This window comes from Patella vulgata, chromosome 6 (assembly GCF_932274485.2).
Source record: "Patella vulgata chromosome 6, xgPatVulg1.2, whole genome shotgun sequence".
Taxonomy (NCBI): Eukaryota; Metazoa; Mollusca; class Gastropoda; family Patellidae; genus Patella; species Patella vulgata.
The window spans coordinates 65,880,493-65,907,718 of NC_065884.2; the positions used below are offsets into that span (position 1 = coordinate 65,880,493).

The 27,226-nt window shown below is 36.9% G+C and overlaps 1 protein-coding gene across 1 annotated transcript in view; it reads left to right on the plus strand.

The window, feature by feature from the left end:
* The window catches only part of LOC126824012 (uncharacterized), a 32,934-nt gene extending 11,604 nt beyond the window's left edge, over positions 1 to 21,330 (plus strand). Inside the window, exons 2-4 of the mRNA XM_050553104.2 lie at positions 14,081 to 14,365; positions 15,731 to 15,865; positions 17,471 to 21,330. Coding sequence (XP_050409061.1) covers positions 14,081 to 14,365; positions 15,731 to 15,865; positions 17,471 to 19,971 — 2,921 coding nt within the window. The 3' untranslated portion in view covers positions 19,972 to 21,330. The remainder of the gene's footprint in view (positions 1 to 14,080; positions 14,366 to 15,730; positions 15,866 to 17,470) is intronic.
* Positions 21,331 to 27,226: the final 5,896 nt, after the last annotated feature.

Here is a 27,226-nt window from a genome sequence, read left to right on the forward strand (position 1 = left end):
TATTCAATACTTAATTAATTAATTTTATTTATGAAATGGTATCATATATCTATATACCCATAAGAATATTTTTAGACTTAAGCCCAAAAGATGTTTACCCGGAAAAAATCGCTAAAGCAAGCTGTTCTGTCATTAACGGAGGTCATTATTAACTAACCATATCATTACATGTCTTTCAAATGCCATACGTAGCGATTTCTCTCAAATTAAGTACACTAATGACTTGGTTTATTTAGACCTTAGGGACCTGTATATTTGCATGGTGTACAGAAAAATCTTATAAAAGGCTGTTATGTTTTATTTTTATCCGAGCTATTTTAGAATGACATACCTGCAGGGTGCAATGAGACCGTTTCAGAGCGGACGCTAGGAGCAATGTCAGCCTACTACTATTCTGCTGGTAGATTGTTAATGAACCTTCACGTAATAATCACCAATGACATACTCCTCTGTCGAAAGGTTCTTGACTTATGTTGTAATACATATACACACACACACAGACGAGTCCGATGTTTTGCAGCAAACAAGTTGGGAAAAGGATCGGTGCGATTTTTACGTCACGTCTGGTCTTAAGACGTAGTGGTTTTTTTTCCATCATTGTGTAATAGATTCGGACGGAAGTTGCACATAATATACTTTGAAAAGGTGTGACGATTTTTGAAGATGGCATTTTGTGTTGGTGAGAATTAGAAGTGAGTTGGCTTGTATTAAAATGGCATGGCGTGTCTATATCTTGGAATTTGTCAGTTTGGTAAAAGTCTGTTATCAAGTCAAGGTAAAGGAATATTGATTTTATTAATTCTGTTTTAAATTGGTTCCATATAGGGAGGGAGAGAGAGAAAGAGAGAGAGAGAGAGAGATGCTGTTTAACATACACTTGACACAAACTACATGTAGGTCATTTCAGAGCTCAATTTGAATTTAACATCCACTCAACACAAACTGGGTTATTTCGAGACTATCATATGGTTCAATTTTATTTCAATTATTCCATTATTTGGGGGGATGGATGGCCGAATGGTTAGCACGTGCGCACTGTATCATAGGTCTGTCATTGAATCAACTGGCATGGTTTTGAATCCCCGGTTGTACGTGACAAGGAGTAGGGTCGCCTGTCAAACCTCATGGGTTTTCTCCAGGTCCTCCAGTTTCCTCTCATTGCTAAAGACCACTACGCGGAAGCGAATTATGGAAATAAAATTGAACTATATGTCAGTCCCGAAATGACCTAGTTTGTGTCAGGTGGATGTTAAACCCCCATCTCTACCCCTCTCTCATTAGATTCAGGTGCATAAGAGTAGGTCATTAAAATTTCATATTTCATTTCTCTGCCAGTTAAACTGAAATCCAGGGTTATATCCTGTCAGAAACATTTTGTTACTACCGGTACTCGACAAAAAAAAAAAAATCAAACCCATTAACATCAGTCATACGTTTCCCATTTGGCCATGAAAAGTCTTATAAACCCTAGTATAACTTGACGTAAAGTAATTCTGCTATCAAAAATCTTGTTTTTTTGGCTAGTCATAAAAGAAATGTGAAGATTTTATTCAGAAGAAATGGCTTTCGTAACTACGGCTGTTTGTAAAATGGATTTATGAATCATAAACAGAAGTGAATAAATCCATGTCTGCCTTTCATGTATAATAAAAACAAATACTATACTGACGATATGAGAGCGTAAAATATTGGATGTTAAGTCATGTATGTGTAGAGTTACTTAATATGTGATTCATAGGAGAACTGATGACCAGTCTGGTTACATCATCACTTGAAGAAAACAGCGCTGCCATAATTTCTTTTCTTCATTTATTTTACATTGTTTGATTAGACTAGTAGAACGGTAACTAGGGTTTTACAGCAGTTTCTTCTACGACAGTAATAATCTTTTACATTGTTTGATTGGACTAGGGTTTTACAGCGGTTTCTTCTACCACAGCACACTGTAACCCAGGTATCATTTAATCTTGTGTAGACGTATCTAGCACTAATTTCTTTCACATTCATTTAATATCAAATCTTTGTTTAAAAATTCATAAAAACTGTTTAATATCACGAGAAATCTTCTAATTTGTACTTGTGTCCAGTTTAAAGCTGACTGATTAATTTTGATAATGAGTGTCCAATTTACAAGTATTTAATTTTCGGACCACTGTTCAAAAATTAATCATTATACATCTAGGGAGAGGGGTTTTACATAGGCTAAGCCTGTTCCCCAATCCCATTCAGACATCCTGAATAAAAATATTGTTTATCAAAAATCAAAAAAACTCATTAATCAATTGGGTTGTTTATTTTATAACAGTGATTGAGAAATTAAACACTTGTAAATTGGACAGTCGACACTCATTATCAAAATTGAATGGTCAGCTTTAAACTGGACAGAAGTACAAATTAAATGATTTATGGTGATTTTAAACAGTTTTTATGAATTTTTAAACAAAGATTTGATATTGATACTAGATACACAAGATTAAATGATACCTGGGTTACAGTGGTAATAATCTTTTGGAGGCATTTAGTAACTGGATAGAGCAATACACACGAACAAGTAGCTGTTTTTTCCATAAGTATGTGTTTTTGTGTATTACCATGTATTGCAAACAAGTGTTTCTGACAAAAATTGTTTTTTTAATGATTTTTGGACAGATCTTTTTTGGTAAGACTACTTTTCTTTTTATGGGGCCATATTTCCATTCATTGTATGCGTACATGTATCTGAATCTCTGTATTGGTTGGGTTTTCAGTTGATCTAACACATGCACTTTTGATCATAAGGTCTGTCCCAACTCCAACCTTATGTGTTTTCTCTGGGTCCTACCACTGCTAAAGACCCCTATGCGCAAGCAAATTATTAAAATAAATTTGTACCAGAAGTTAATCCCGAGAAATGACCTGATTTATGTCGAGTCTGCATTAAATCCCGTTTATTCTGGGATGGTTAGCATTTATTAAAATAAATTTGTACCAGAAGTTAATCCTGAGAAATGACCTAATTTATGTCGAGTCCACGTTAAATCCCGTTTATTCTGGGATGGTTGGCCTTTATTATATTAATATTAATTTCTAGAAATAATAATATTAATATCTACTCTTGAACTTCACATAACACATGGAAATGATAGATTAAGATTAAATATAGATTATCTCAAAGTTCAAAGGTTAATCCAGCTGTCAAATAGGATTACAAAATGATTAACTTGGTGAGCTTTTCTATATTAATCCTGTCAAAGTCATTTTTAACACACTTTTCTTTTATTTGAAGCTTCCATGACATTCATTTTGATAAACTGAACAAATTACGACAATCTGATTAAAAACACAGATCCTATTTCGTTCTCTTTTTTTATAGTGACGTAAACAAAGCTCCTTAATGGCATTTGCAAACTTCGTGGAATGAATACTCGGGAGTTTATAATAGAATTTATTCATCATTAGGCAATAAAATATCAGAAATAACATAATAAGGAAGACATTTTTTCAATATTTATGTTAAATATCATCCAGAAATATCGAATATATTGCGGTATGTTCGTTTTTTCAATATTTTCCTGAAGATGGTATTTTTTTACGGTTTTTATACGCCCACATTGATTTTCAATAAATTTTGATAACTTGAACAGCTAAATCTTTTATATTAAATGTTTCGTATACTAAACGTTAGTATGGGGGCAGAACTAAAAGCCAAATAAATTCTTATGATTTTCTGATAATTACTTAATTAGTTGTTACTCTTAATCAGATTTTAGTGATCGAGAAATTAAACGCTCATTATCAAAATTAGTCAGATTTAAACTGGTAAACTGGACACAAGTACAAATTAGATGATTTCTGGTGATTTTAAATGATTTTTACGAATTCCTAAACAAAGATTTGATATTAAACGAATGTGAAAGAAATTATTGCTAGATATACAAGATTAAAGATACATTATGGGAGATTCGATAACGAGGTGGCAGTTTTCACTATAATAGTTAAAAACTAGATAACGGAAGGGCAATTTGCTGAAAATTTCATTCAAATTGATCCACTATGAACCGAGAACTAAGCGATTAAAATTTCCACCTAGCCTGGATCATCATTACTAAAGTCAGTAGATAAACATCATAGTATCGATTATCCATTTAATGGTTAAATCATAAAGGAAAGTTATGCAGTAAATCGGCCCATAATCCACTAAAGATCGCAGGCTAGCGATGACATGGAGAGTTGATTATGGTCTGGATAGGTTAATTAATTTCTCATTAATAAATTTAGATAACATTTCAGGCCTAAAGAAAGACGTGCAATAGACAGATTTAGCTCTTACATAATGTATGTTTAAATGATATCCGGATTATAGGTATATATACACCATATTCTCACCACTTGTCTATTAAATTATAACATCTATGATAACAATGTGGTAACCAATGTTGTCTTATGTTTAGAGACTACCTGTGATAGCTGATAAGAAAAGACGTGTGTTTGTATAACCTTTAACACTGTCTAACACCTGATATACAGGTAGTCATCTAGGTAGATTTATCTTTAATATTGTCTAACACCTGAAATACAGTCGCAGGTATACTGAAGTTGAGATTTATGTTTCAGTCTAACATTGCATGTAAAAAAAATCCCTTGACAATTGAAATTTTCCCTCATATCACACTGTATGCTATTTATCTGTCTTTATTAGCCTATGGGGGGGGGGGGTGGATGGCTGAATGGTTAGTGTGTGTGCGTTGTGTCATAATGTCTGTCATTGAGTCAACTGGTGTGGTTTCGATTCTCCGGTTGTACATGACAAGGAGTAGGGTCGCCTGTCCAATCTCGTGGGATTCTCTGGGTCCTGTTTCCTCCCACTGCTAAAGACCCCTACTCAAAAACAAATTATTTAAATAAAATTGAACCATGTGTTAGTCCCGAAATGACCTAGTTTGTGTCAAGTGGACATTAAACCCCATTTCTCTCTCTCTCTTTCCAGGGGGATCCTGCAGTCCATCCTTGGGTTTGGTTTCCCCTTGTTGTCAGTGGTACAGGGCTAAGTGCACGTAAAAGATCCCTTTACAGTTAAAATGATTAGGTGTAGGCCATAGCAGAAAACTAGGACATTAGATCTCATTTTCATTTCATTTTCTAAAAATAGATCTTTAATAAAGATGTTTTTCAGAATTGTATATCAAATCCGATACCATATTTTCACAATGGAAAGTTAGAGATTTGCCCTCGAGCTAAATATACTCTGTATTAGAATTTGTATCAGCACCTGTACAATGGTATCTATTTATATATATATCCGTCTTCAGGTTGAATTAGAAGCCTTCGTGTAGACATAACGCGTCACAAAGATTCTACAATTAGAGTATGCATGTGTTATAGTTGACAGTTTGGTAAATAAATTTAAAAGTTGATTAACACCCTAGTGACGAAGACGAATTCATCTACATGTACAGTGTATGTTTAACCAACATTCTTCACAGCTTCTTTGATGTGTTACATGTCATAAACAAAGAGTTTCTTTAATGGCAAGTGAGCTGCTGCATGATAGACGTGACATATTTTACTCGAGTGAGAAACTGAAGTTGTACTCTTAAAATGTTTACTTCTTTAATTTGTGGACTTGTAGTTTATTCATTATTTGTGACATACCTATAGGTGGGATTCTGGTGCCTGCAGACGTGACATATTTTATTCTAGAAACTGATTTACAAGTTGTACTCTTAAAATGTTTACTTCTTTAATGTGTGGACTTCATTAATTGTGGCAGAGCTATACATGTAGGTGGGATTCTGGTGCCTGCAGATGTGACATATTTTATTCTAGAAACTGATTTACAAGTTGTACACTTGAAATGTTTATTTCTTTAATTTGTGGACTAAGAGTTTGTTCTTTAATTGTGACAGAGCTAAAGGTTCTATTCTGTTATTGGTACTGCATGTAGACGTGATATATATATATATATTTTCGAATCCCCGGTTGTACGTGGCAAGGAGTAGGGTCGCCTGTCCAACCTCGTGGGTTTTCTCTGGTCCTCCGGTTTCCTCCCACTGCTAAAGACCCCTACGTGCAAGCGAATTATGTAAATAAAATTAAACCACATGTTAGTCCCGAAATGACCTACTTTGTGTCAAGTGGACGTTAAACCCCATTTCTCTCTCTCTCTATATATATATATTACTCGAGTAAGAAACAAATACACAGGTTGTAAATTTAAGATGTTTATTCTTAAACATACTTTATGCAAGAGCTAAATCTGCCTATTGCAGGTCTTTCTTTAGGCCTGAAATGTTTTCTGAAGTATTAATTAGACATTAATTAACTTATCTAGGCCATAATCAACTCTCTATGGCATTGGATTTCTCCGATATTAAATAGATTAGAACAGTTCAGCCATATTTTGATTTAAGCTAAAAATGGAGGAGCGACACTTTGCTTCGAACAACCAGTACGGTGGTTGAAATTATTGCACACTTATTGTCAAACCTTCAAAGGTTAATATCTTCGCTCGCAGGACGGAGAGCCTGACAATGACAAATGTTTAGTCGTTTGGATGGGACAAAAAAACGAGGGCCCATATATACATTGGCATGCACGTAATAGATCCCTTGACTGTCAGAATGCGATATAAGAGTAGGCCATAGTGCCGCTGTCCAGGCAAAATTTCCCTCATAGCACACTGTATGGCGTATGTCCGTCTTCATTAGCCCAGTTCGGAGCAGAACAGTAGGACAATAAACCCCATTTCATTTCATTTTTGTATCCATGTAGAACAGTAGGACATTTGATTTTTGTATGCATATTGATGTCTGGTTCTGTATAAAAGAGAAGGATTGTTTGTGTTTGTCAGTGTTTATTGACTACAGGAAACCAACCAGATGAACTTATTGATTTTAAAATAAATTCATAATAACCAGCTATTGTTATACCAGTAATTTAATGGTAATATGTATTTTGTATTAGCTGCAGTATTCAATAATGAAATTGACAATTAATGGTTATTGCTTTATTATGGAAATATCCTGGAACATAGTCGATACCCTTTCTGATTGCCTTCAGGAAAACTCAGGCAATGATAAATGTATTTAGGCGTTACATTTGGTCGTAGTTCATGAAAACTCCATCAGATTTAAATGTCTTCTAAGACAGCTACCAATAATTCAGCTCTATATCGTGTTTCTAAAACTGCGTTTATCTTGGTAAATACGAAAAAATTAAAATCAGCCAGATAAAATGTTGGTGTTCATGTCATTATAACACTACCGCTTTCGTTCATAAGGTCTGTCACTGAGTCATGACATTATAACACTATTGGTTTAGATCACAAGGTCTGTCATTGAGTCATGTCATTATAACACTATCATTTTAGATCATTAGGTCTGTCATTGAGCCATGTCATTATAACACTATCATTTTAGATCATTTTGTCCTGTCATTGAGCCATGTCATTATAACACTATCATTTTAGATCATTAGGTCTGTCATTGAGCCATGTCATTATAACACTATCATTGTAGATCATAAGGTCTGTCATTGAGTCATGTTATTATAACACTATGATTGTAGATCATAAGGTCTGTCATTGAGTCATGACATTTTACACTATCATTTTAGATCATTTTGTCCTGTCATTGAGTCATGTCATTATAACACTATCATTGTAGATCATTAGGTCTGTCATTGAGCCATGTCATTATAACACTATCATTGTAGATCATAAGGTCTGTTGTTGAGTCATGTCATTATAACACTATCATTGTAGATCATTTTGTCCTGTCATTGAGTCATGTCATTATAACACTATCATTGTAGATCATAAGGTCTGTCATTGAGTTATGACATTATAACACTATCATTTTAGATCATTTTGTCCTGTCATTGAGTCATGTCATTATAACACTATCATTGTAGATCATAAGGTCTGTCATTGAGTCATGTCATTTTAACACTATCATTATAGATCATAAGGTCTGTCGTTGAGTCATGTCATTTTAACACTATCATTGTAGATCATAAGGTCTGTCTTTGAGTCATGTCATTTTAACACTATCATTGTAGATCATAAGGTCTGTCATTGAGTCATGTCATTTTAACACTATCATTGTAGATCATAAGGTCTGTCATTGAGTCATGTCATTTTAACACTATCATTGTAGATCATAAGGTCTGTCGTTGAGTCATGTCATTTTAACACTATCATTGTAGATCATAAGGTCTGTCATTGAGTCATGTCATTTTAACACTATCATTGTAGATCATAAGGGCTGTCGTTGAGTCATGTCATTATAACACTATCATTTTAGATCATAAGGTCTGTCATTGAGTCAAGTGGTGTGCTATAGATCCCAAGTTTGTACATGACAAGGAATAAGGTCGCCTGTCCAACCTCGTGGGTTTTCTCCAGGTTTCCTCCCAATGCTTTAAATGAAATTGAACCATATGTTAGTCCCGAAATGACCTACTGGTTTGTGTCGAGTGGTCATTAAACCCCTTTCCTCTCTGTATCTATTAAAGTAAAACTATTGTATTTGTGTGATGTTAAAAGACTTGAGAGGTTATTAACCACATGAATAACCAACTATATTGATTTTCTCTACCAGCTCTTTGATTTACAAATTGCGTACAACTCTACATAACACATGTTAACATACTGTCATATACACAGACCTAATACAATATTCATTATTATCAACAGATTGTTGACTACAGAGTGATGGACACAGGATATTGTATTGTCAAATACACATACTTAAAGGGAATAACCTGATTTGAACAGAGAGAGAGAGATGGGGTTTAACTTCCATTCGACACAAACTAGGTCATTTCAGGACTAACATATGGTTTAATTTTATTTCAATAATTCGCTTGCGCGTAGGGGTCTTTAGCAGTGGGAAGAAACCGGAAGACCCGGGGAAAACCCACGAGGTTGGACAGGCGATCCTACCCCTCTGGATCCGCCCCTGATTTGACGTGTAAATACTGAAAACATATTGTGTAATAAGGTGTGCAAATAGACTCAAGTTACCAAAAATAAAATCTGATCTTAGTAAATCATCTGAAAGCTGAGCTAATCTATCATGTACATTTGTAAATACAGGGTTTTTAAGTTGTATTTACCGGTAATTCTTCTATTATAAGCCTACCTGAGAAAAAAAATTGTTACGTCTTTCTTATCACACATTTTTGGCAGATAAGTATTAACATCCATTTTGGCGGTAAAAAAAATTTGAAAGCCAGTGTGAGTCCTGCTTAGTGTTTTCGACTAGAACCGTTGATTTAGGATTTGTGCAAGAGTATATTGTTTTCCACAAATAAGAAAATATAGGCCTACTCCACAAAAAAAAAACATCAAAAATAATTGTTTGCAACATTCATCTTCAAATGAAAATATTCTGAATTATTATGATTTTTTGTCAGAGAATACTAGAGTTATGATTTTATATTAATTCCTGCCAAGTGAGCCTGTTCTTGATTGTTTGCATGCTGTGTGAAGACATCTTGAATGAAAAAAATGCAAGCAGTATGTAGAAAAAAAGTTAATGTGTTTCAACTTTCCTGATAACAAAATGATCAGTTTGAGATTAAGCAGAATTTATAGTTGGAAAATTATGGTCAATGAATATATTGTACATGTAGCTTATAGGTAGACGTGGGTATGGAGGGTTAGGGTTAGGGTACTGTATTATGATTAACATATATACATGTATTGTACAAGCACATGTGATTATACTGTATATATATACATGTAAATGAAATGAATTGAAATGGGGTTTTAACATCCTGCTGTTCTACTCCGACTGGGCTAATAAAGACGGGCATACGCCATACAGTGTGCTATGAGGGACATTAAGCCGGGACAGTGACGCTATGGCCTACTCTTCTATCGAATTCCAACTGCGAATAGTTTTTTTACGTGCACAAAATTGTGTACGGGGGACCATGGTATTTAGTCCCATTCGAACGACTATGCCAGGCCCCCTGTCCTGGACCACTGACAAGGAGAAACCAGGCCAGAAAATCCTGATGATTATGGGACGTCCAAGTTAGCGAGTCAACATCTTACTCACTGAGCCACTGTGGCTCCCGTATAGTAATATGATTAACATATATCGTCAGTGAAGTGTCAAAAGGGTGTATCTCGGGGAAATTAGTCAAATACACTTTTTTGCATTTTTAAAATCTCCCAATTCATTTCTGTCTGAGCTGTGTATCTCTACGCCAATTAGAACTGTTCTGGGTGTCATGTGTCCAAATGTTGTATCTTGATTTGTGGAAATTTTGAAATGCAAAAGGTTCTATTTCTTTATCTTTAGAAATTCTTAGATACACCCTTTTGACACTTCACCGATATTATAGCCCGTTCAGACGCTTATTTTTAAACCAGTTCATAATCGCTGGGATTTTTAAGACAGCATCGTGTTGCGTTCACACGTACTATAAGCCAAACCAATTTAACTATTCTGACCTCTTCGGTCGGAGGTTAGAGTTAACTACGCATGGGTAGCTTCATATTCTTTATTCGGTTCTCGCATGCTTTCGATAACATTGGCACTGTCTGACCCCGATATTTTCACAGAAATGTAACTTACTGCGTACTGCGCATGCTCAAAGCAAGCTGGAGCCGGGGTTTTTAAGCCAACCCGTTCAGACGGCTAAGATGAACCAGTTTAAAATAAAAAGCCTTCTCGAAGACAGGTCGCGAGCTGAGGTTTTTAAACTGGTTTATTTGCCCCACATTTGCGTTCAGACGCTTAAGTTAAACTGGTTTAACGATCCCCGGGGTTTTTGAACCAGTTCAACTTAAGCGTCTGAACGGGCTATTAGATACACCCTTTTGACAGTTCACTGATATTATATTGTATATATACATGTTACTATATATATGGTATATAAGTTAATTATAGTCTTGTATAATAGTATTACAGCATGTTTTTATTCCACAGTAACAAGTAGATATTATCATATATACCTAGTTATATAATGATTATTGTATGGAATGTATATAACATACCATGGTACTCTTAACTAATATTTCGATCTACAATATTAATATACTCAATAATGTATCTAAAAGATATACTTAATGAAGAGGTGGGAGTGGGGGAGTTTGTAACATACTCTATAATTAAACATACATTATGCAAGAGCTAAATCTGTCTATTGCAGGTCTTTCTTTAGGCCTGAAATGTTATCTAAATTATTAATTAGACATTTATTAACTTATCCAGACCATAATTAGCTCTCGATGCTAGTGCTAGCCTGTGATATTTATTGGATTGGAATACATTTTTTGAAAAATAATTAAACGTTAAAATGGATAATCAAGACTTTGTTTTTTATCGTACCAGCTTTAGTAATGATAATCAAGGCTAGGCCTAAAATTCAATCGCTAATATCTCGGTTCAGAGTGGAGCAATTTGACTGAAATTTTCAGCATATTCTACATGTATTTACGTTATCTATTTTTTAACTATTATAGTGAGAATTGTCAACTCTTTATCTAATCTCCGTCAGACTACCATAATGTCACTTTAATGGAGAGAAAGAGATATTACATACATGGTTAGGGTGACCCACCATAAATAAATATCTCCATATATCTCGACAATTTCGCCACAATATTTATATATATGCCAAGCCTCAAATCAGTTTCACACAATTATAGTCACTAAATAAACGATCATGTTGTACTTAATAAGCTATGACCATTAATCATCTATAAATAATAGACTGAAAACTGGTTCCATGTGTCGTCCATAACATCCAGACACTTTTGAGTAAAAGATAGGTTACGTGCCCTTGTTTTGAAATTAGTCTCGCTTAACCAGTCTATCGACCATTCTAGGGCTGATTGACAGGTCGGGATAATCAAGACTACTTTTTTACGAAACATAACAGAAAGCTAGAACAAGAAATTGAATTTAGAAATGAGCACGTTAGCTAGCTCAACAATTGTTTTAAGAAGCTTGTAAAAGTAAAATGAAACTACTGCTAGTATCATGTTCCTGTCTAACCCGAGTGTTTCTGAGATATTATTTGTACTAAACCAAAAGATGCCGCTCTTAACGGTACAGTTAATGATAAAGCGATTTAAAAAATGAAACGAACGTAATTTCTAAATCTGCTGTAATAACCAAGAAGCTTAATTTCACTGCTATTCAAAATCGTCAACAATAATTTTTTTACGGCTGTAATAGTTGATAGATTTGTAGAGAATTGCACGTGCCATGGCTATTTATAGTATCATACTGTCAGAAAGTTGGCCTCGACACGGCGAATGTGCACGCTACAGTGGTAGTCTCGAACTATCAGCGGTGGACTGTATTTCTGTAGGTGCGTGGGCCACCCTAACACGGTACTTGTACATGTAGTTTCGATTCCCAAATAATTCAGTTATATTTTTAACTTGGTAAATACGAAAAATTAAAATCGACCAGATCAAATTGGTGTTCAAGACATCTTAACGCGATTGCTATAGATCATAATGTCTGTCATTGAGTCAAGTGGCATGGTTTCAATCCCCAGCTTGTATGTGACCAAGAGTAGGGTCACCTGTCCAACCTTGTGGGTTTCTCCGGGTCCTCCGGGTTCCTCCCTTTTTTTGCAACATATTATTGAAATGAAATGTTAGTCCCGAAATGACCTAGTTGGCATCGAGTTCGAGTGGATATTAAACCCTGTTTTTCTCAAGAGAAATAATGGGAAATTTTAATGATTTCTGGACCAATTCGCCTGTCCAACCTCGTGGGTTTTTATCCGTGTCCTCCTGTTTCCTCCCACTGCTAAAGACCTCTACGCGTCAGCGAATTATTGAAATAAAATTATACCATATGTTAGTCCCGAAATGACCTAGTTTGTGTCTAGTGGCCGTTAAACTATCTCTCTCTCTCTCTCTCTCTTTGTGGGGGGTTGGATGGCCGAATGGTTATCACGCGCGTTGTATCATACGGTCTGTCATTGAGTCAACTGGCGGGGTTTCGATTCCCCGGTTGTACGTGACAAGGAGTAGGCACGCCTGTCCAACCTCGTGGGTTTTCTCCGGGTCCTCCGGTTTCCTCACACCACTACGCAACAGCGAATTATTGAAATAAAATTATACCATATGTTAGTCCCAAAATGACCTAGTTTGTGTCTAGTGGCTGTTAAACACTCTCTCTCTCTCTCTCTCTGTGCTGTTTGAAATGAAAGAACAATAGGTTGAAACTAACCCTTTTCACATGTAACCATGGAAATATAAAAGAAAATGAACATATTGGATTGACGACAAATTGAACCCCCATTTACTCTATTGTTATCAGGTTTTTTTTACAGTGTTTAAAAGGTTTTCTTGAATCTTAGATAATAGAATTAATTATAAGAGCAACAGAGAGAGAGAAATGGGTTTAACGCCCACTTGACACAATACATCTGTCATTTAAACACAAAAATACAGACGTTATGATCATTAATAACGTTATTTTTGTCCAAATTCCAAGTAAATGGATGGTTGCTTTGTTGATAGGAACATAATTTAATGAGATGGTACGTTATAATTATTAATATCGTTATTTTTGTCGATCCTTAGAGAATGTTCGTTTGCTTTATTTACAGGAATATAATTTATAATTATTAAGAACGTTCTTTTCGTCTGAACTTACAATGGTTGGTTGCTTGATATAAAGGAATATAATTATAAGAATGGAAGGAAACTGATCTCTTATTTATTGATTAAAGAAGTTAATTAAGCTGTGTCTATATTCATAATTCTATTTATTTATTCATGCCGACATAAACCCTTGTCAGAAGGGAGTAAGAGACTGAGCCACAAACCTGAAAGTCCCGGGTGCAGCACAGGAGGGCCTGGCAAGGTTCAACATATGGTCATTCAGATGGGACAAATATATTGGCGAGGTCGTAAAAGATACTTTGGCAGTTGGAATTCGATATAAGAGTAGGCTATAACGCCGCTTGTCCAGGCAAAATATGGCATATGCCCGTCTTTCAATAGCCCAGTCGGAGCAGAACAGTAGGACGTTAAACGTCATTCCATTTCATTAGCCCAGTCGGAGTAGAACAGTAGGACCTTAAACTACTTTACATTTCATTTTATTTCTAGTTACAGCCATGGATAATTTACAGTGCTACGATTGGAAAGGGAACGCAGTGGCAGACGGACAGAAGTACATTCCTAACAAGGATGATCCGTGTATGGAGTGCACATGTTCGAAAGGTTTCCGAATAATGTGTACCTCTGTGGCATGTTCACCTCCAGGAAACTGTGCATTGTGGGAGCAGATAGATGGCGTCTGTTGTGAATATAAGTGCATACGATCCGGTGAAGGGAATAACGTACAGGGAGGCGGTACTAATTACAACGCGTCACACCCAGATCACGATGGAGGAACGGGTAAGTTGATAAGTTATGAAGAGCCTAGGGGAAGAACGATCTAAGTCACATTTTTGTCTTTTCGCAAAAATGCAAAACAAACTTTGAAACCTGATGGACGAGAATGCTTGAAGTGACCAGGGCGCTGTGGATTGTGATCATTTTTACCCAGAGTCAAGGCTCTACACAGCATTTTGAACTTACTTGTGCAAACATAAGTAAATTTTCCAAACCACTAGCCAAACAAAATTTTCAGTTGCCAAGTCTGAAGATTAGAATAATTTGTCGTATGATATAGCTAAATTATATTGTGAACATACATAACTCTTCAACTTGTCGTCCTATAATAATAATAAAAGATGTTTTAAACATTTTTTTCCGACTAGGACTCACTGCGAGACGAAGCTTGTAATTTTGCTTGTTTGGGTTATGTATCATCAGTAGCAAGACTATCATCATTTTTCCCCAACTGAGACTCACTGCGAGACGAAGTTACTTTACTAGTAAAGTAAGACGATATAGGTTTGATTCGTCTGCTAGCTATGCTGTCAGCTGTCTCGTAAACTTCCGATAAATACAGCGCATGCATAATGAGAATTTCCTCGCAGGAAAGAAACAAGAGTGAAAGTTGACCGGGATCATTGCCGATCACGTTATCTTTACGGAGAAAAGTTCAGATAGCTATGGTGTTAATTGGGGACTTCAAGATATATGTTCACTCGCCAGAAACCTAGCATTTATAAATATCTGGTCGCCATTGTAGAGCCTTGCTGAAATCAATAGTTCTACAGAAAGCTGATAATTTCTCTCAAAACAAAATATAGTACAATTTTATTTCAATAATTCGCTTGATCATATGGGTATTCAGCAGTGGGATGAAACTGGAGAAAAGCATCATAAGGTCTGTCATTGAGTCAAGTGGCATAGTTTTGATTCCCTTGTATGCGACAAGGAATAGGGTCGCCTGTCCAACCTCGTGGGTCTTTCTTCAGAACAGAATAAATAAAAACACGGGAATGCACAGGATTTTTCTATTTTTCTTGTTTTCTCTTATCTAGTGACAGCCAGTTCTATTTTTGAATTGTGAGATATCCTCTGATCATCTCATATAACAACTTTCCATCGTCAACGGATTTATCGGTGAAATGAAATTCGACCATGTGTCTGTTATTGCTCGTTACTTCGTAGAAGGATAACTTGTGTTTGTCATGTTTGTCGTCACTTCCCGTTTATTTAAGTATTTGTTACACATCTATCGTAGCAATGATCTCTGTGTTAAAATTATATTTGGAACGTATTTAACCAGTTCTATAACATATGTGATAATGACTGACACCAATATTTAATAGTATTGATTTATAACAAGCACCTGTTTTTATATTACAGCTACTGATGATGAGAGTATAACTAATCTAGGATTAAGATTAGTAGCCAGTACCGTTACATCCTTCCTAGTTTTAGCTTTATTATTATTTATGGTACATCGTTTACGACAGAGACGCCTTTTATTGGCTATGAGAAGTAAGTTTTTATACAACCATTCATCCTTTGTCCACAGTTGCTTGTTATCACTCTAGAGGCTAAATTTATCATCTGATTGATTTTGAATTTAAATTTATATCCAGTGTTTAAGGTCGTTAGATGAAAAACGTTGGTGATAATTAAGTATTGTTTAATGGTCGAGAGCGAGACATTAAGTAATATATTGTAACAACATGAGGGCCGTAGGCCCGAATGTTTTTACAATATATTACGCAATGTCGTAAGCTCGCGACCATTAAACATCCGCAATGTCGTAAGCTCGCGACCATTAAACATCTTAAAATACTGACACTCCGCACGAGCTTTTATGTCACACTAGTCCAATATCTCACTGGTATGAATAAAGTACTATTGGCAAGTTGTCCGTACGATTATTTGAAATAATGGTACGCCAACATCAAAGGGTGACGTCACATCTGTATTTTAAAGCCAAATTATGGCTCAGATCCCCGTTTCTCAAAATCCTAACTAAAGATAAAATCCAAATTTTAGTAGATACTTCAATTTTGATTGGCTAAGCACTAAAATCAATCTAATATTATCCAATCAAATTATTAAAATTTGGATTTTATCTTGGTTAAAATTTCGTGAAACATGCCCCAGAATTTTCAAGATCGATTCCCCATTGTTAGTACTGGCCTGGAAATAACGGTTTTAGATATTCCTGACAAAATGTCAGGCACTAATGATATCAATAAAAAAGACAAATCAGATCACAGACACCAGAGGTTTTGCGCCTGACAAAGCCTGAATCTATGTCTGACATTGTCTGTGACAGGTGCCTTATTTCCAGGCTTGTTAGTAGTAGTACAGGACGGAAAGGGGGCCTAGCATGTAGTTGTTTGTATGGTGGGAAAAAAAATGATTCCCTGACAGTTGGAAATCGTATTAATAGTTTGCTGTAGAACATGGCATGACCTACATGTATGCCTGTCTTCTTTATGGATAACATTCGTCAAAGAAGTATCAAAAGGGTGTATCTCGGGAAATTAGTCAAATACACTTTTTTGCATTTTTAAAATCTCCCAATTAATATGCACATTTCTGTCTAAGCTGTGTGTCTCTACGCCAATTAGAACTGTCCTGGGTATCATGTGTCCAAATGTTGTATCTTGATTTGTGGACATTTTGAAATGTAAACGGTTCTATTTCTTAATCTTAGATACACCCTTTTGACACTTCACCGACGATGTGCACGTTGCATCATAAAGTCTGTCATTGAGTTAAGCGGTGTGGTTTCGATTTTCTGCTTGTACATGACAGTAAGTTAGGTCGCCTGTCCAACCTCGTAGATTTCCTCCCACTATGCATCACAAGGAGTAGGGTCGCCTGTCCAACCTCAAGGGTTTTCTCCGGGTACTCCAGTTTCCTCCCACTGCTAAAGACCCCTACGCACAAGCGAATTAAGGAAATACAATTGAACCGTATGTAAGTCCCGAAATGACCTAGTTTGTGTTGAGTGGATGTTAAATCCCATTTCTCTCTCTTTATCTCAGTTGGTGCTGAAATGTAGGACGTTAAACTCGTTTTATTTCATCAAAGGCCAATTATTTCTTAATAATTATTTCATCATATTTTTTTCAGGATTTGAAGCTCAAGCCAGACGTCAGCAGTTGGAAGAAACAGATTCCGATCATTATATACCAGAAACATTTCTTGGTATCGAGTGTCCCCCTTACGAAGACCCCCCTCCTCCCTACTCACCCCCTAAACCCCACCCCAGAATATTACCAGGTGAAGCTCCTCCCCCTTACGAGGAGATAGATCAGAATCCACTCAGCCCGTTAAACAATAACGAGATAAATCGAGCTATAACGGAGGGAAATGGCGTTCCAACTCCTCGACAGTGTTCAGGAATGCAAAACACGGACAATAACGACACCGAGTTGACGACCAGGAGCGTTCAGACATCTGCGATGCCAAACGTTGAGTGTCGTATCGAGAGCGAGGAGTTGAGACGAGGTCAAAATGTAGGTGAGGTTGCCAATCACGGTGGGGTTTGTGTTTTGCCAGATTTTAACGGACTGATGCATACGTATATATCGGGAAATTTAAACGCTGTTCCTCAGAATAGAACTAGAAACAGTTACCTAGGTAACAATGATAATTATGTATCCCAGACTAGCCCAACAGGTGCCGCCCCGCTTCTGTGCTCTAGTGTTCATTCAGATTTACGCGATCGTGCCGACTATTCTTGTGATGAGGATCAAACTATGCTAAAAAGATGTTATTCACCCGAACAGGAGGAGCAAACAACAAACTTTGCCAATTCTGCTTCCTTTCATCAACAAAGTCCCTTATTAGGCATTTCTAGTGCTGGTCATTGTGATCGTTTACCAATGTCGTCTGCTCAAGCTGCACAAGTCATGTCTGCTTCCTTGACAGAAAACTCTGATTCAAGGAGAATTATCCACCAGTTCGACAGATTTACCTCGCTTCCAAGACAAATCAGACCTTCCACAGAGTTTCAGAGAGTATCTAATCACTTCCCTGGAAATGAATCGGCAGAAACCCCTCAGGAGATTCCACTGGTGAACATGAAAAGATCGGGAAGTCAGGAACAAGCTAATTCATGTTCCCAGACACCATTAAGGACTGCTGCCGACGGTGCTTCCCGACAAGATTTACTCAGAAGTAATTTACAGCCGCTAACACTGAGTGATAAGGTTACTCCACTGTGTAGTAATATCATGGTACCAAATCACGGCCAAGCATCGTCAGTTCAATCCAGTGAGGCAAGGTTAAGGAATCTCCGCCTTTCTAACTTGATGAATAGTCCAACTAAACAACTTGATGCTGCTGGTTCTCCTGTCACGCCAGATGGTCAGCCAATGAGACGATCCCAATCCATGACATCGGAAATATCTATTTTTTCGGTTTGTTCCGAGACAGGCGAAGTTAAACTTCCAAAATTAAATGGCAATTTGCTTCGAAGTGATTCCCAGTACCCAGACATCCCAGTTCGGCCACATCCAGTCAGGCAACAGACCAATCCATGCGAACCCAGTCAGACCTCTAGTGAACCCATTTCCAAACCGGTTTCTGCCGACACACAACTTGCTCAAAGGGAAGTAACTCCTGATGTCCAAAGGGCAGATAACTCTAGCAGATCAGGATTGCAGGCAATAGAGGAGAATCAATCAAGTGTGGGGGAGGGGGATGTGGGGGGACCCATTGGGGCCACGGCTTTAATTCAAAATTTTAACAAACTCAATACAGAGCTGAAAGAAAAGTCAAAGAAAAAAGACAAAGTTAAAGTGAATCGTTATTCGACAGGAAGCTTGCCGGTGCAAAAACCCAAGAAAGTGAGGCAGGTTGGTCCTTCGTGTGAATCAAAAATAGTGAACGAGGTCAGTAAAAAACATGAGGGTAGCAGACGTAAGGCTTTAAAACCTAGTGGTTTACTAAAACAATATGGCTTTATCGACGATAATAATAGTGCTGGTCCAAAGAATAATCCTGTGAAAATAGAGAGCAGAAAGGTAGATTCTAAGGACCCAAGATTTAAACGTGATAGTGAGCATCAAAGGACGAAATTAGACGTTCCTATTTATTGTGATTCTACAGTATTACAGGCCACACCTGAATGTGTGCCTGCTCGTAGTGGTCGCACGGCTGCAATCAAACCAGGTGTAAAACGCCAGTTAAATTATTCTGATAAAACTTCTCATAGTCCTAGTCCGACAAGGCATAAATCACGACCTAAGTCAATGTTCCCCTCGTTTAATAATAAAGAAGCCGAATCCGGGGCCTGGAACGATTTGAGTAAAGACCCAAGCACGACGTGCGTGCCGCGTAGAAAAAATAAATCTTCAACTTCTAGGAACAAAAAAAGACAATCGTACCCTGCTACAAATATACAAAGTGCGGAAAATACAGGCATAGTTTTATCACGGCCAAATATATTGGCGAGTGTTATGGACGCCACAAATGAAATCGTGTGCCCTGTCTCCGAGTCGGCTGCTCATCAAAACACCACGTTATTAAATGGTTATGTTTATAAATATAACACTGACAGTAAGTCACATGATAACGGAAATGTTTACGTTAAATTACGACCAACAAGTTTAAGTAGCTACGTTTAAGAAAGCATCTTCTTCATTGCATATTTTTGCCTCGCTCGTGTTAATTCATTGATGATACCTGAAACCACTGTTCCCAGTAAGCTGTGCACATGTGTGTGCCGTAGAAAAAACTTTTTTTTAGTTTTCAGATAACATTAAAAGTCTGAAATTTTATTACTCATGAGAGATAAGCTCTACCACAATTATTTTGAACCAAATTCAAATTTATTTGTATATATATGTTGTGCACATGCTATTATCACAAAGAATATAATTTGCATATTATAAATTTTGTTCGATCCCTGCATTGGCCGAGAAAGTTCATTGGGATTTTCCGATGTGGTTCACCCCTGGTCATTGATGTAGGACGGGACAGCCTGACAAGGACAGCTGTCTAGTCCTTCAGATTGAATGAAAAACCGAGGTCCCATGTACACATGGCATGCACGTAAAAGATCCCTTGGCAGTTGGAATTCGATATAAGAGTAGGTCATAGTGCCGCTGACCGGACAAAATTTCCCTCATAGCACACTATATGACGTATGCCCGTCTTCATTAGCCCAGTCAGAGCAGAACAGTAGGACGTTTAAACCCCATTTCATTTCATAAATTTTGTATGCTCACTGACATTTAAAAATTAAAGGGAACAAGACAGAAATATCTGAGGATAAATTTTTCTTTCCACAAGATTTGTGCACACACTAAAAATTAGAGGGAACATTGCTTACTAACAAGACAGGGATATCTGATAATAAAATGTGTTTACCTCTTGTGTAAGATGATAATACTATATACATGTAACAATTGTATATATCCAAGCCTGGAAATAAGGCACCTGTCACAGACAATGTCAGGCACAGATTCAGGCTTTGTCAGGTACAAAACCTCTGATGCCTGTCATTTTATCTGGCTCTGATTTGTCTGTTTTATTGATATTATTAATACATGTCCGACACTAAGTTGAAAATGTCAGGTATTATTTCCAGGCCTTCCATATCTTGTTCTAGTTGTTCAGTTATAAGGCACATACCGGTATTATTATTATTATTTGACAGCTATAAAACACTGTAACCCAGAAACTACTAGTTTTGTTCTTATGTGACATCTTCAGGCTTAAACAGACATTATGTACATGTAAGAGCTATTTGCCTATTGCAGGTCTTTCTTTAGGCATGATAATGTTATATAAACTATTAATTAGACATTAATTAACTTTAGACCATAATCAACTCTTGATGCCATTAGATGCTAGAAATTTAGACTAGATTAGAACGGTTTGGCCATTTAATGATTTATTTTAAAATGGAGTTGTGGGTCTATACCAGTACCATTAGCCCAGTATAGGAGCAGAACAGTAGGACGTTAAACCTGTGTGATCAGTAAAATGCATTATGTAATCTTTAGATAAAGTACTGACAGTAGATAATTGGTAATGAATATATTGAAAATTCCATTCAAATTACTTTATTCTGAGTGAAGTTATGAGTGTTGGAAGATGTAGCAAGATTATTTATTATCGTAGCAATGGCACTGGACAATTGAGGCTAATCCTCTGTTTATTGTTAAAAAAATTTAATCTCGAAGGTGTTTTAATCCATTTAAATCTCGGCCATCTGATGATCTAGAGAGGGTGGGTTACAGTGGGTAAGATGCTGGTTCACTAGCCTGGAGGTCGGCTGTTCGATCCCTGCATTAGCCGAGAAAATTCACTCAGATTTTCCCACGTGGTTCCCCGTTGTCAGTGATGCAGGACGGAGGGCCTGACAAGGACAGTTGTCTAGTCGTTTGGATGGTGTGAAAAACCGAGGTCCTGTGTACACATAGGCGTGCACTTAAAAGATCCCTTGACAGTTGTAATTCGATGAAAGAGTAGGCCGCAGTGCCGCTGTCCGGACTAAAATTTCCCTCATAGCACACTGTATGGCGTATGCCCGTCTTCATTAACCCAGTTCGGAGCAGAACAGTAGAATGTTAAACCCAATTTCATTTCTGATGCTCTAGAGAGTTGATTATAAGCTTGTCATGTTAATAAATGTTAACAGTAGAACGTTAAACCCCATTTCATTTCTGATGCTCTAGAGAGTTGATTATAAGCTTGTCATGTTAATAAATGTCTAAATAATAATTTCACATTTGAAGTCAGAAAAAAGACTTGCAATCAGCAGATTTAGCTCTTACATAATGTATGATTAACAATATTTCACTATAAAACTATTGTGTTAAAATTTTTATAATAATGATATATAGGGTAGTTGTTTTTATATAATCATTCATAATGTATACATTGTGTATATATAATATACATTGTTATATCTATATATATGTGTAATATATATTAACATCTACATCGCAGCCTTTATTAATTCATTTACTCAGGATTTACTGTTAAATATAGCTTTATATACATTATTATATACTTGCAGGCTTTTAATATACTTGTATTTATCTCTCTTCTTTGTCTTGCCTACAGTCTTGTAAAATACAATGACACAGTATCCATAATGACACTCGTAATACATGTATAACTCTTTTATTCACCAAATGCTTCCATATGATATTCTGTTCATTTTCTGTGTGGGGGGTTGGATGGTCAAAGTTGTTAGCACATGCGCGCTGTATCATAAGGCCTGTCATTGGAGTCACCTGTCCAACCTCATGGGTTTTTTTCAGGTCCTCTGGTTTCTTCCCACTGCTAAAGACCCCATATGTTAGTCCCGAAATGACCTAGTTTGTGTCAAATGGACCTTAAAGCCCATTTCTCTCTCTCTCTCTATCTCTCTCATTTTCGGTGTAAAAACGCCTTAGAAATAGAATATCGCTAAAATTGTCATTATTCTGTTCAATTTCCGTGTAAAAACTCTTGAAGAAAATATTTTTTAAAATGGAAATTAGTTAAAATTGTTATATTCTTTTTAAAAGAAATGTCTTGTTTGAAATGAAAGCCGAGGACTATGAATGTATCATTAATGATTAACTAATAAGTAGTAAATTATATTCTCAGTGATCTTTTAGAGGCATTTAGTAACAGGATAGAGCAATAAAATATAACGCATACTTATGGAAAAACAATTATTGATTTATTTAGGCGATGTTTCGAAGAGTATTCTCTCAACGTTTTCAAGCATGTATAATTGCCCTTCACATTTGTTACTGTACTTGCTTGAAAACTTTGAGAGAATACCCTGCTTGAAACGTTGCCTAAATAAATCAGTAATTGTTCTTCCATAAGTATGTGGTGGGGGGGTTGGATGGCTAAATGGTTAGCGTGCACGCGCTGTATCATAAAGTCTGTCATTGAGTCGACTGGCGTGGTTTCGAATCCCCGGTTGTACGTGGCAAGGAGTAGGGTCGCCTGTCCAACCTCGTGGGTTTTCTCCGGGTTCTCCGGTTTCCTCCCACTGCTAAAGACCCCTACGCGCAAGCGAATTATGTAAATAAAATTAAACCATATGTTAGTCCCGAAATGACCTAGTTTGTGTCGAGTGGACGTTAAACCCCATTTCTCTCTCTCTCTCTCTCTCTCTCTCTCCCCATAAGTATGTGTTATTATGTGAGAATTATGGTCAACATGTTCAAGTACTTGTTAATGACCAAGTACTTGTTACGTACTATTGGCACCTCATTGTCACTGTATGTATGATTATATAACTACTTTTCTAACAGAACACAGTTTTTATGGGATACAATCACTAGTTTTATCACTAGGCATTATCAAAGGGAGTTTTCGCTTGTTAAAGGGCTAATCCCGATTATTTTTTGGAGAATAAAACTGCTTGATTTTGTGTTAAAATCCCTTAAAATCAACTAACCCAATATTTGTGATACGTTTTCAAACAATTTAAACCTTATGTTAGTCCCAAATGACCTAGTATTTCTTTGTCCTGAGGTCGTGTGTGCCGGTAAAAGAACCCTTGAAAGTTAGAATTTGAAATAAGAGTAGGCCATAGTCCTGCTGTCTAAGTAAAAAATTCCCTCATAGCCCCCTGCATGGTATATGCCCATATATATTATCAGGCACGGATCCCTATTTTTGGTAGTGGCGAACAATTTTTTGCCCCATATATTCTCACGGGAAAGGAGAACAAAAATACCTAAAAATGGTAGTGATCTCCATCGTAAGTCGGCGGTCCCTGTGTCCTTGTGTGGTGACTTGGTTGATTGGCCGTCAGTCTGCCCACTGAGGGCCGTGCTTCACACTCCAAAGTGGGGGCAGCAGCCCCCCCCCCCCCTTTCTGAAAATCCTGGATCCGCCCCTGATTATCCCAGTTGGTGTGGAAATGTAGGAAGTTAAACCCCCATTTTGTTTCAGATAATATCAGTACAAGTTTCTTAAACTAACAAATCCCTGGTTGTACGTGACAAAGAGTATGGTCGCCTATCAAGAAGTCGATTATTTATTGTATAAATGGAAATTATTTTAAATTTGATGTGAATTAAAGGCATCATTTTAAGAAAATGAAAACACGAAAATATATTATTTTTTTGTTGGTATAATTGTGCATATTATTGAGTGCTTGAAAAATCTTATATCTTAAATGGTTTTCATGGTGATTCAGTTGGCTTGAATATGGCTGGTTTCCATGGTGATTCAGTTGGCTTGAATATGGCTGGTTTCCATGGTGATTCGGTTGACTTGAATATGGCTGGTTTCCATGGTGATTCGGTTGACTTGAATATGGCTGATTTCCATGGTGATTAAGTTGGCTTGAATATGGCTGGTGTCCATGGTGATTAGGTTGGCTTGAATATGGCTGGTTTCCCTGGTGATTATGTTGGCTAGAATATGGCTGGTGTCCATGGTGATTCAGTTGACTGGTATCCATGATGATTCAGTTGTCCTTATTTATAAGAGTGATATGTATAATCTATTTATTGTATATATAAATATATATAATTAATAATACCTTGTTTTAAAATTGATGTTAATAAACGCATCATTTTAAACTGTAATAATAAAATTGTACAGAATACACAGTCTATAGCATACTTTGTTTCGGTTATGCTGAATAGACATACCTTTCTGTGTAAATACAAAACACAAAGTTCTGATATTAAAACCAATGTTGTGATTTTATGTTTAATGCCAAATTGTATAATAATAATAATAATGATGATTCTTGTGAAATATCTTCTCTTTTTTTTTCATCAGTGGATATATATAATGATATTACATTGTTTTTGCATGTATATTAAATTCACAAATTGTCATTGTAATCCGTGTTTGGTTTGAATAGCCTGGGGCCTGTTTCACGAAATTTTAACTAAGATAAAATCCAAATTTTAGTAATTTGATTGGATAATATTAGATTGATTTTAGTGCTTAGCCAATGAAAATTGAAATATCTATTAAAATTTGGATTTTATCTTTAGTTGAGATTTCGAGAAACAGGGCCCTGATATTTAAAATATCATCAATTATTTGATGGATTTCGGTACATCGAGGTGGGAGTTTCACATTCCCTTAGAGGAGGCAAATTTGACAAATTTCAAAAAAAAAGGGATAGAGTTGTTCATGAGATAAGCAAATTCTACAAATAGCAAAGGGGATCACGTGGCTAAGTGGGTAAGACGCTAGCTCGCTAGTCTGGAGGTCGGGTGTTCGATCCCTGCATTGGCCGAGAAAGTTCATCCAGATTTTCCGGCGTGGTTCTCCCTTGTCAGTGATGCAGGACGGAGGGGGCTGACAAGGAAAGCTGTCTAGTCGTTCGGATGGGACGAAAAACCGAGGTCCCCTGTACACATTGGCGTGCACGTAAAAGATCCCTTGGCAGTTGGAATTCGATATAAGAGTAGGCCGTAGTGCCGCTGTCCGGGCAAAAATTTCCCTCATAGCACACTGTATGGCGTATGCCCGTCTTCATTAGCCCAGGTTAGGAGCAGAACAGTAGGACGTTAAACTCCATTTCATTTCATTTCATTTACAAATAGCAAAACAGGGAACAAGATGGAGATGCTGCGTAAAGAGAGGCAAATACTATATGTTCAGACATACTCGACTACCACACTTCTTTGTCTTTCTAATGGCAGGGGTGGGGGGTGGATGGCCGAATGGTTGGCACGTGCGCGTTGTATCATAAGGTGTGGTTTTTATTCCTCGGTTGTATGTGACAAGGAGTAGGGTCGCCTGTCCAACCTCGTGGGTTTCCTCCCACTGCTAAAGACCCCTACGCGCAAGCTTATTATTGAAATAAAATTGCACCATGTGTTAATCCCAAAATGACATAATTTTTGCAAGTGGATGTTAAACCCCATTTCTCTCTCTCTGTTCCCCAAGTTTAAGCCCAGATCTTGACAGTACTCTATGGTAGCTCAGCGATGAAGGTGCTGCCACACTAATTTCAAGAGGTCATGGTATCAATCCAAGTATTTGCTGCAAAAGATTCTCAGCATGAAGGACGGAGGGGCTTGACAACGACAGCAGTCTAGTCGTTCAGATGGGACAAAAGAATCAAGGTCCTGTGTATACATTGGGTGCACATAAAAGATATCTTGGCAGGTTGATTTCAATATAAGAGTAGTCCGTGGTGCCGGTGCTCAAGCAAAATTTCCCTGGTGATGGCTTACTAACCCTTCGGATAGCAGGTGGGATGCTGGTGTTGGACAAGAAAGATCCTTGTGATTTTCGGACATGGTTTCTCCTTGTCAGTTGTACGAGACGGGTGGGGTGGCAAGGAACAAAGTCTAGTTGTTCGTATGAGATGAAAAAACCTAGGCCTTGTGTACACATAAAAGAATCCTGGACTGTTGGAATTCGAACTAAAGAGTAGGCTGTAGCACCGCTGTCCAGGTAAAATATCCCCTCATAGCACACTGCACACTGTAGGTCTGTCTTCATTAGGACCAGGCACCAGTTTCACAAAGCATTCTCAGACTTAAGTGAAGAATTTACTCAACTTTCGATTACTGTTTATGAGAAATATCTTTGATCCAGAAACACAAAACTAGGCACATAGTTTTTTTATTGATGTACCGGTATTTGATACATTAAAACAGAAGTTTTCTAAAGGGCTATATATTTTTGTTAAAATAAGGCGAACAAATTTGAGTAAATTCTTAACTTAAGTCTGGCAAGTTCCCATGTACACGCTGGCAGTCACGTAAAAGAACCCTGTGACAGTTGGAATTTGAAATAAGAGTAGGCTGTAGTGCCGCTGTCTGGGAAAATGTCTATCATAGCACTAGCTTGACGTATTCCTGTCTTCCATAGCCTTGTCAATGCAGAAAAATAGGTCCTGTCATTGAGTCAACTGGCGTGGTTTCGAATCCCCGGTTTTAC